Source organism: Hydra vulgaris, chromosome 03 (assembly GCF_038396675.1).
Source record: "Hydra vulgaris chromosome 03, alternate assembly HydraT2T_AEP".
In the NCBI taxonomy this organism is placed as follows: Eukaryota; Metazoa; Cnidaria; class Hydrozoa; order Anthoathecata; family Hydridae; genus Hydra; species Hydra vulgaris.
In genome coordinates, this window is record NC_088922.1 from 27990001 (window position 1) to 28002292 (window position 12292).

The 12292-nt window shown below is 26.8% G+C and overlaps 1 protein-coding gene across 29 annotated transcripts in view; it reads left to right on the forward strand.

Annotated features, from left to right (window-relative positions):
- Positions 1-12292, forward strand: part of LOC100208668 (uncharacterized) — a 120980-nt gene that overhangs the window by 56145 nt on the left and 52543 nt on the right. For all 29 annotated transcript variants that reach the window (XM_065792836.1, XM_065792838.1, XM_065792839.1 and 26 more), the window contains one exon: positions 9439-9620. In XM_065792836.1, coding sequence (XP_065648908.1) covers positions 9439-9620 — 182 coding nt within the window. The remainder of the gene's footprint in view (positions 1-9438; positions 9621-12292) is intronic.

Below are 12292 nucleotides of genomic sequence, written 5' to 3' on the forward strand. Positions count from 1 at the left end.
AGTTCTAAGTAATGCTTATTAGTTATAAAAGTTATTAGTTATAAAAATCTTTATTTTTTAATCCTATTTTGATATTCAGAGAGCGTTGCTACGGCAAGTTATAATCGTAAAACGCTTTTTGATGGTCTAAAGTAGTTTTTGCCTCTGGTATCATAGATTGTTTTACAATCCTAGAGAAATGCTTTTCTATAAGTTCTTGTATATTATATTGTTTGTTACTTAAGTACTAAATGCGATGTTCAATAAGTTTCCTTTCAATAGGACTTCAATAATAGATTACATTTTTCACAAGGCTATTATTTCTTGTACCTAGGGCCTAATAGTTTGCTTGTAGCTAGGGCCAAATGTACATAAAGAATTTGTTAGATAACAAGGTAGATTATCGAGTTTTGATTGGTGCAGAAGTTTTTTTTTCTTGCTGTTGTTTTGGAACTATCATTTTGGAAATATCACATAAATAACAAGTAAAACTAGATAAATTTTGTTAAAAACAATCTGAGATTAAATAAGTTTTTTTTCAGTTTTATGTCTCTACCTTTGTTGTCAATTTGTTATGGAGTTAAATCTAATTTTCAGGGAGCAACCCTAAGTACAATAAGCTAGTGGCCCTAAGTAAAATTTAAAAACACCTACATGTACCTAGGGTCACTAGTTTTAAACCCTTCTACATTTCTGACTATAGTTTAGATCAATATACTTATATTATTACAAAGTAATTAGTATAGAGATGAGACCATATCAGTTCCACATTTAGACAAGTCTGAGGCTTTGAGTTTCGGCATTGAAAAAATCCGGCCCTATGTATATGAATTCCCACTACTAATAACCTTTTTTCACTCATAATTCAAATTCAATATTTTGTATCTGTGTTGTAGTATTGTATCTGTGTATTTGTAGTAATAATTTTTTTATCATTTAGATACATAGAAGATTGTCTAAAAGATATATATATATATATCTTCTAGACAACTTTTTAAGTCTTCTGTCAACTGTTTCTTTACTCTTTAACTCTATTCTTTGTTTTAACTCTATTCATTGTTTTTTAGTAACTCCCAACTTAATTGTAATTGCATGCAGACTTGTTGGAAGGAAATCAGAAAAAAGATATATATATATATATATAAATTATGTCAGTGTATTCTAAAAATAATGTGCTCAATGTTCTTAAAGAACAGAGCAATAATAAATTAGTAAAAACACTCATCTAACTTTTATCTTCTACAGCATGTTTTGCCATCAGTAGGTATAACTTTACAATGTTTCTAAACCAGGAATATGTCACATTATGAAAAGGTTTTGTCAGCGCAAAACTATTGAAAGCAAGCCTTGCTCTGGAAGACCTAAAGTTACTACTGAAAAGGCTGATAGATTATTAGTTAGGTTTTGCAAGAATAATCCTCGCATGACTGCTGTCGAACTTAATTCAATTATGTAGCAGTTTCATGGCACAAACTGTAACAACTAAACGTTGATTAGGACAAAATAATCTGTATGTTCGCCGTCCAGTTAAGAAATTTCTTATATCTGCGAGAAATTTAAGAACCAGAATAAAGTTTGCGAGAGATCATCTCAGTTGAACAGTTAATGATTGGTCGAAAGTCCTTTTATCCGATGAGTCAAAGTTTATGCTATTCAGTAGTGACATAATTAGATATATCAGACATCCAATAGAAGACAGATTTAATCCAAAATATCAGTTACCTACTGTTAAACATGGAGGAGGAAATGTTATGGTTTGGGGGTGTTTTAGTCATGACAACCTGGGTCCCATTCATTGCATAGAAGGTATTATGGACCAGAGAGTTTATTTAGACATAATGAAGAACATTATGCTGCCCCATGCTATGGACAAAATGAATCGCAATTGGATCTTTCAACAAGATAATGACCCAAAGCATTGTGCCAGATCTCTTAAGGATTTTTTTTGTTTTCAATCAAAAAAAGTCAACGTTCTTGAATGGCCTTCACAGAGCCAAAATCTCAATCCCATTGAGCATCTTTGGGAGTACATTGACAAGCAATTAGTTAGTAGAAAACCAACCAACAAAGACAGTTTATTTGGTTTGATTAAAGAATGTTGGTATAATATTCCTCAGGATGTTGTCATTAATTTAGTATATTCGATGCCTCGTCACTGTGATGCTGTTTTAAAGGCAAATGGATATGCCACCAAATACTAACTTTTTATTGCACTATTTTATGAAAAAATTGTAAATTTTGAAAGTTTTAGTAAATATTTCAGCTTTATAGAAATAAATAATAATCCAAATTCAGCTGTTTCTAAACTTTTGCACGGAAGCCTTCTCAAAAAAACAATAAAAATTAATTGACTAGTGAGTTTTAAAAATTTTGTGAAATGGATTTTGAATTGTTATAATATAAAGCACATTCTGTAAAAATTTCAGGTTATTTGAGAAAGTTTGTGAAAAGTTATGCGTTAAAAACTGAAAAAAAGTATGTGTTTCTAAACTTTATATATATATATATATATATATATATATATATATATATATATATATATATATATATATATATATATATATATATATATATATATATATTAGGGTGCATCAAACGCCCCAAGGCGTTTAAATATCCTTATACCCATTTTAAAAAGTTTCCTTTTGGGTCAAAATGGTATAATATAAAATATTTCTTACTTATATTACCATTTAGGGGGTCCTCCAGTTGAAAAATCATTTAAAAAATTCACATTTACCTATCATAGACTATAAACTTCTGTTATTAATTTCTTCAACAGTTTTCATGTTTAAGTTTGAAATAAATAATGTTAATTTAGTTTAATAATACTATATCTTTGATTATTATATCCTTGCTGTCTGCATTTGACTGAATTAAATATTTTTGGACTTCCTTATGAGAGAAAAATCTGGAATTTTTTCCTGTTATTTTGAATATATCAGTTGGTATGCAACTCTTTTTTAATTGTATAATAAAAAATTTACATATTCACTAATTTTTATCATTTTTCATAGCATGAGTGATAATAGGGAAATTTAGTAGCATTATATAACTTCTCATTATTATTTACTAACTTACTTTTAATGGCTAATGGTACCTGTGGTTGTTTTTTTACCTTCAAATAACATTAATTACCTTAACTGTAACTTACCTATTTTTTCAGTAGTATGATCTGTAATGGCATCTCCTTCCAATTCACAATCCAAAGATACAAGGAAGTCCCTTGCAATATTTGGTTTGAGTGAAGCTATTTCGCCTGAAGATGCAGTGATCACTGGTGTCCGCCTTCCAACTAGATGTCAAGTACTCTGTTGCTTGATGTACCACACAAATGTTCCAAATAAAATCACTAATAAAAACCGTTCTCAATGGGAAGCAGTAAGACTAGTATTGATCCAACTAGTGGTATTTTATGGCAAAGCAAATATTCCAATGATTTCAGAACTCAAAGTTTGTGAAAGCATCATACAACTGCTAAAGGAAAATGCTAAACTCAGGGCGATACCAAAGGAACGCAGGTCAAATGCATAAATTGTAAACAGGATAAATGCTATGGAAGCTTCACTATGTGAAACTTTTCCACTCTGGCTAGCTGATGTAGAAAAGCTTCTTGCAAATGCTGAAGATATGGCATTTCTCCACTCCATGAAAACTAACAAAACTAACAAAACTTTGGATCAAAAGATAGCATAATAGATAAAAAGATTCAACAAAGTAATGTGCGAAAGCAATTGGCACAGAGAAGACCTGTTATAGAGAAGCAAAGAGCAGATGAAGAAGGAGAAGAAACAGCAACTCGAAGCCTATTAGATACAGAGGATTATCTATGCACACTCTTCTTAGACACAGAGGATACAAAAGACAGTGTTATCACCTTTAACAGACCAGGTGCATTATACAAGGCAAGATGGATGGCCAAACTAATCTATTCTATCAAAATATGCCTGTTGCACCAGCATATTAACGATCTTCCTCAAGGGAGTATTACAACCGCCCACCGAGTGCAAAAAATATATGATTTTGTTGTATTTCTGACACATGTCTACAGCACATGGTGGATGACGTGCTCATCAGCTGCAGATGCTCCTTGGAATAATCTTCAGCTCTTTTGCAAACTTTTGCAATATGAAGCAGTAAATGCTAATATTGCAAAGAGTGCCATATGTGCATTTCAGCGTCATTTGTGGTATCTAACTGCAGAAATAGTGCCTCTGGCTTTATTTAGCCATTTTACACCATGCACTGAGAAACGTCTGCTGGCTGACTGGTTGCTTAAAATTCAACCAGCTGCACCTGTTACATCCCCAAGAGGACAATATGGGACAGATTTTGGAAAGCCACAGTTCTCTTCTAAAGAAGATATCACATTATCAACTAAACTGGCAGATTCTGTTCTACTAGATTCATAGTTTATGTTTTACCTAAACCATGAATCTAATAGAACTGCAGCCAAGCTTCTTAAATGAAGACGTTTCTTGCTGGCCTGAATCTGGAGCATATCAAGCTTCAATCACTAATATTCAAGCAATAAATGTCATTAATGACTGTGAAGAAAGAGGGATTAAGCTTAGCAGCGACGTTTTAATAGCTGAATGAAGCAGTGTACCAAAACAAATTGCAAGTGATCGAAAAGGATTGTCAAAGGCAACCAGATTTGAGAAAATCAAGCTAAAGTTTATATAAGCCATTAGCTATGCACTGTAAACTATTACTACTGTATTTTTAAATTTACTGACAATAAGTAAGCACTAAATAACTTAATAAAAATTAATAATATGTTTTCCAGCTGTTTTTCTTGTTATTATTGTTGTGTAATACATTATTCACTATGTTAATCTATATACAAAACTTTGCATTAATGGAGGACCCCTTAAACATTGACTTAGAAAACTGAAATTTCACACAAAAGCTTAAAACAATATTTGGAAAAAAAATTAATTTAGGTACAGTCAAAATTTTTAATGTTTACAAAAACATGTTTGATGCACCCTAATATATATATATATATATATATATATATATATATATATATATATATATATATATATATATATATATATATATATATATATATATATATATATATTATATAGTATATATAGTATATAGTATATATATATAATAAAAAGTTAGCTGAAAGCAAACAACTTTTGATGGTACTTAAAATTTTATGATATTTTGGCACTAATATACATTATATGGCTATTGAGTGAAGAAAAAGCATAAAACTTTAGGTACCATCAAAAAATAAGTTATCTTAGCTAATGTTAATTTTGCAGTGGGTTGGAGAGTTTAGAATATTTGTAGTGGGCTATGCCAATATTGTAATGGATTCTGATTCTTTAGCAGTAAAAGATATTCAGAAAAGAAAGTATATGACTCAGTATAAGTTTTGCCATTCATCAATATTGTAATAATGACATAATTAATGTTTTAAAATACTGATTTTTTTCTGATGGCTTCTTTCAGAAGTATTAAAAAAAAAAGAATAATTACTACTTTTTGTTGTAATAAAAGTTTTTCATATGTAGGTAGTTCATCCTCAGATCCTGAATTAGATAGGCACTGCCACGTTTAACCACTTTGTAAAATGTAGTTTTAGATACTCCAGAAACACAAATCACTTCACATACAGACAAATCCGCGTGAATCAAATTTAAAACTTCGGTTTTTTTGGCTTTCATTGTAAAACTTTTAACTAAAATGTGTTTTATTTACTATTTTATTAAAATCTAAGACGGTCATTGAACATTAATCAACAAAAACAAATTGCGGAAGTATTTTATTTACATCACAAAACCTAGCCAAAAATTAGTTTGCGAATCACTGCCGCACCCTGTATATGTTAAAGAATAAAAAAGTTACACGTTTAAAAAAAGTGACACGTTTAACTTTTACAATTACTGTACACCAAGTAAATTAAAATTAAACATATTATATATTACGAAGACATGTAAAAGTCAAGTAAAAAAAATACATATATAATATATTATTATGTTATATTAGAATGATGTGTTTCTAAATAATATCGTATAATATAACAAAATGATTTGTTGTCAAAGTCAAAGAAAATAATATTGTTTTTTTTCTGACATGCTTTTGATTCTGACTACTCGATGTTTTACAAAAATTAAATTTTATAGTTTTAACTTATTTACTTTACAGAAACAAAATGTCTTCCAATCTGGTGGGTTCCCACACTTAACAGATCTATAAAATGTTTAAAACATTATTTATCCTCAAAAAAATTTAAATGAAAAGTATTACTGCAAATCCTGAAATTATTTTATAATATTTATTTTTATTTTGTAATAATAATTATTTTAAAATATATTATAATAAAAATAGGTCTTTCTTACCTATAAATGCAAGCTACTACTGAAAGTCCACAATTACATGACAATAAATCAAATAAATGCTAAAAATTACAATCAAGATACTCCTTGTTTTTATTTGCATTTTTGAATTTGCCTTCTGCAGACAATACTTTGATGAAGAGTCTAAAATGTTTTTTGGTTACTGACTCCTCGTGTATCAGATATTATACAACTTATATTAGTTTGTTCACATGATACATTTACTTATATTAGTTTATATTAGTTTAATAACATATTAGTTTGTTCACAAATTATTTCTAGTGTTAAACAAAAAGTATAAAGACAACAATCTAGTTATATTATAACTAACTATAACTAACTTATATTAAACTAATATAAACTAATATAATATACTTATATTAGTTTATATTAGTTTATTAACTTATATTAGTTTGTTCACATAATACATTTACTTATATTAGTTTATATTAGTTTAATAACATATTAGTTTGTTCACATAAATTATTTCTAGTGTTAAACAAAAAGTATAAAGACAACAATCTAGTTAAAACAAAAATTATCGCAAACTTTGTTATTCTAATTATTAAAGTTTCCATATAAATTATAACGCACCTCGTCCCTAAGTTATGGGAATCACAAATTTACTTAAATTGATATCCCTATATGATAATCGATTTTTGCAAGTTTATTTCTTTAAGTCTATACATTTATAGTTAAATAAGAGCAAATTCCAGGGTTACTCTTATTAAATTTTGAAGCTGGCAGTGGTTTAATAATATAATCTTAAAAAACGTTTTTTTTTGAAAAAAAAATAAAAATAAAAATTAACAAAATCGTTTTTGTTTTAAAAGTTTTTGTCAATTTTTGCATTTTATAAGAAATAATGCAAACATCTGGAAATGAAAGCATTTCTAAAAGGATTTCTCATAGTAAAAACATTTTCTGGAGAACATTTTTGATGTTTTTTTCTTTAAGCAATATATATCATTAAATAATAGAAAAAATATAAATAATAGTTAAGTAAAAAAAAAAATTTTTAATGTTGTTCAAAATGTATATATTGTTAATTTTATAAAGTTTTTAAGGTTTTTGGATGTTAAAATCCTATGTTTATATTTTATTATAATTTTTTTGAACTTAAAATTATTTGTGTTATATTTTTTAATTTGATCTTATAGAATGTTAAGTTCCTAAATTTAAATTTTTATAGTTGAATTCCATTTTTATTAGTTATCTAAACATTAACAATAAATATGTAGATTTATAGTGTTGACTACTTTTTGTTGTAATAAATTATTTTTACTTTTGTCTATTTATAGTACATGTTGATTGCTTTTTTTATTGTATTAAAGTATATTTTTGTTACTATTGTTTATTTAGTATTAAGTTAATGTTATAATGTATTAAGTTAAAAAAAAATTAACAAAACTGTCAACAAAATTTTTAACAATGCTCATGCTGTTATTACTTTTATTCTTCTGTTGTCATTAGTATTATTTTTTCTTGTTAATGGATTAAGTTTAAAAATAACTTTATATCCTGTCTTTTGTTTTCATTAATACTAACTTCTATTCAATTATTTACTTCTGTGACACTTTAATTGTCTTTAATTTTGTTAGCATGGTTTAAATTAAATAAAAAAAAAGATTTGTTTAGCAGAGATTTCTCGTTCCAGTTATTTGGTGTTTGTTTTTTTCCAATTTTTTTTTAAAATTGAAAGTTTAGCAAAGCTCAAGTTAATAATGGTAAACCCAAGCAAAATGTACAGAAGACTAGTTTATTCTATTATGTATTGTACATGTTCTGCTGAAGCAGTCCAAAGAAAAGTAAATTTTTTTTTTCCCTAATGATTTTTGCTAAAAAAAATTTAATGCATAAAATTTCTTCACAGTTTTTTTAAATATGTTTGTTTATAAGTGTTTTTTTTTTAATTTAATTTACACAAAGTATTATTTTAATAATCATTATATTTAACAATTTTAGATATTGAGAATTGCTTGTAATGTGTTTTTTTTATCTTTGTTTCTTCTTTTTTGTTTTAGTAGTGGTTTTTTTTGGATTCTTTTTTTTTATTTTTGTATTTTTTGTTTGTTTGTTAGTAATCTTTTTTTGTTTTAGTTGTGGTTTTATTTGTTTACATTCTTTTTTTTTATTTTTTTATTTTTTGTTTGTTTGTTTGTTTGTTAGTAATCTTTTTTTGTTTTAGTTGTGGTAAAAAACCACAACTAAAACAAAAAAAGTTTGCATTCTTTTTTTTTTGTTTGTATTCTTTTTTTGTTTGTTTGTTTGTTAGCAATCTTTTTTTGTTTGTTTGTTTGTTAGTAATCTTTTTGTTTTAGTTGTGGTTTTATTTGTTTGTATTTCTTTTTTTAAGAAGTATTTCTTTAGTTGAAATATAGTATAATTATAAATAACAAAAATCTTTTACTCTATTATTATTATAGTTTATATACTTTTATTCTTACATTTGATTTTTGTTCAATATTTTGGTTTAATGGTTTTTTTTAAGGCTTTTATTGGAAAACTTTTAAAACCTGATAATAATAATTTTAACTTATATTTATTTTGTTTCAAATCTTTTTATCCATGTTTTTTAATTTTTTATTCCCTAACCAGATTTTGGTATTTGTTGCACAGCTTTTGTATATAATCACTGATATTTGTTGCACAACTTTTGTATATAATCACTGATATTTGTTGCACAGCTTTTGTATATAATTACTGATATTTACCTTTATCTTAACAGACTATACTTGCTTTGTTTTGATGCCCATTTTTAATCTTATATTACCTAAAAATTACCTAAAAATGACACCTTAGTATTGTAACTTCAGTAGTTTAAGATTATTAATTAATTTTTTTTTCCTATAAAAAAGTTGAACAAACAAATAATCATATTTATGTGAGGTTTTACTTGTTTTTATATGAGGTTATATATAAATTTATTCTTAATACTAGGTAGCAGCTGTTTCTTTACCATTTGTTGTAAAATTGCAAAGTATACAAATATATGAATATATGTGTATAAAGTTTAAATTCATTAATTTATGTAAACAATCATTTTTTAATAAGTTTACATTATTTTTTAGACTAATTGATTTACATATATTATTTATAGGCAAGTTCTGGATCAATGCTAAGCATTTACAGTTCACAAGGGGGAGAACAACGAAATTTAATAATAACTGGTGAAATATTGTTTTCATTGAAATATGACAGTCTTTCAGGAATATTCTCTGTAAATATTGAGAAAGCTAAAGAAATTGCTGCAGCAAACTCCAAGCTCCATTCTTCGGATCCGTATGTTTTTTGACTAATATTGTTATTATTAATTTATTTGAATTAAAATGTATTTCTAAAATATACATAAAATATGTGCTAAGTGTAAATATAATAAATAAAAATAATTTTGTATGAGATTAAAAGAGAGAGAAACGGAAACCACTTTCAAAACAAATTACTAAAGCATTAAAAAAAAAACACAATATTATTTTATTCAAGTAATGACAGTCGTTGTCAAAAAACATTAAAAAAAAAATTATAATTTATTAATGTTATTGAAGCAAGTTGAAAATCAGAAAAAAAAAATCTTTTATAGAATTACAAACAGTCTCTAAAGTATATAAGTTCTACTGGAGTTATAAAAACATATATGGTTATAAAAAGGTATAAGAAAACTTTGTTTATCGAACAAGCTAAAGAAATCCAAGCTAGTCTAATAGAAAAAGAGCTATTTAGTAAAATAAGAGTTCTTTGAAAATTTTATTAGATCAAATGAATGTCGATCTAATCTAAAGATAACTGATGACAAATGGTTGCTGCTTTGCTGTTCGATAACTTTTAAGATGTTACTAATTTAGTTGCAGTTTTGGTTTTACTGTAGTTCTTGCTAGTACTTGTGGACTGTACTTCTGAATCTTCAGACTCTTTATATTCTGCCTCAGATTTAGAATTTGGTGTTGTTGCTGTTACTTTTGTTGAAGTAGGCTTCAAGGACACTTTTTTCTTTTAGATGGATGATAGTTTTTTTAATTAGTAGCCTTCCCAGTTGTATAGCGGACCCGTTCTTTGTTTTCAATCTGAACATAATATAATTTTTTGTCCTCACTGTAGAGCCATTGCAATCTTTTTTTGTGAAGTCAAAAACTTCATTAAATGGATTGTATTTTCTTTGTTTTACACATTTATCATACATCTTCAGCACTTGATTCAGTTTCGCTTGTATGATTTGAATTGATAAATGTGGAAAATTTAATTTCTTTTGCCATAAACTCATTACTTCTTTTTGGCTTTGCTTTCTTGTCTCTATTTGATGGATTTTCCTAGAAACAGATAGCAACCAACATTTTGGATTTTGGGTGATATCCTGCTGTTATCTTCCAGTGATTGTTCTCCTAGTGGAATAGGTTTCCTTTTTCTATGTGACTCGTAACGTTGTATGAGATTCTTCATCCATATTGTCTTGTTTCTTTCAGTAGTGGAAACACTTTTCTTGTAGGACATTATGACTGAAGATATTTTGGATGACTTGAATATATTTTTGGAAGGCATTAATAATAATAAGTGCTACTGTACTGAAAGGCATTAATAATGAAATGTCATTAAAAATGAAATGTCATTAATAATGAAATGTCATTAGTAATGAAATGTCATTAATAATGAAATGTCATTGATAATGAAATGGCATTAATAATAATAAGTGCTATTGTACTTCTATATTATTTGACTGCCATTTCACAAATACAGATTCATATATAATTATTAGTGTTAATCAATCAGGCAGCTTACATAGTCTAAATTTTGCTAATTTCCATAAACTTCTAGAAGACTTCAGAGAATTCTAGAAAAATTCAGAGATTTCTAAAAACAACCAAAACAATCCAGAAACTTCTAGAAAGTTCCATAAGGTTCAAGAAAATTCTAAGCTTCAGAAAGTCATTATGCTCTGCTCCCTGCAAATACTACTTGTATACCATTTTTAAAATTTTGTATTATATATATATATATATATATATATATATATATATATATATATATATATAATATATATATATATATTTGAATATAAAGCATAAAAAACAGCTGCGTACAAACTAAATTTATTCTTCGTAATATTTCGATCTGCTTTTGCACAGATCGTCATCAGACGTAAAATATAATACAAAAAAAACCGTTACAAATATTACTTAAAAACGTCAAAGAAGACATTAAAAAGAAGCCATAAATGATTACATGATTAAATGATTACAAAAGAAGATTTTAACGAGATGCATTGAACATCAAAAAAACTATTTAAAAGGTAAATGGGATGCATCTGGTGCAACCGAACATGGTCGAGAATGTAATGGCATGATTGATTGGTCAAATCCGAAAACTCTAGCAATAAAATCAGAGTACGATCAACGCAAAGTTAGAGAATCACTTGAAATTAATTACGCCTCAACATACCAAGAAATAAAAAATGCTCCAATACTTCTGAACCGTGACAATGGCATTAAAATTTCTACAAACAGTTGGAGACCTCTGTTTCAAAAAATTATCCAAAAAAAGGAGTCAAATAATATTTGCTAGTTTTATATTTACGTTATTATGTAATCATTTATGGCTTCTTTTTAATGTCTTCTTTGACGTTTTTAAGTAATATTTGTAACGGTTTTTTTTGTATTATATTTTACGTCTGATGACGATCTGTGCAAAAGCAGATCGAAATATTACGAAGAATAAATTTAGTTTGTACGCAGCTGTTTTTTATGCTTTATATTCAAAAAAATATATATATATTCACGTACAACAAGATATGACATTGAAACATATATATATATATATATATATATATATATATTCCTATAGTAAAGGGCTTAGATATACAATTTGTGGTAAAAAACAGCTCTTCACTTGTTTGTGGTATTTAAACTGACAAAGTTAAGGTTAGATTATAACAAAGGGCATCAGATTAATTTTGGAAAGTAATC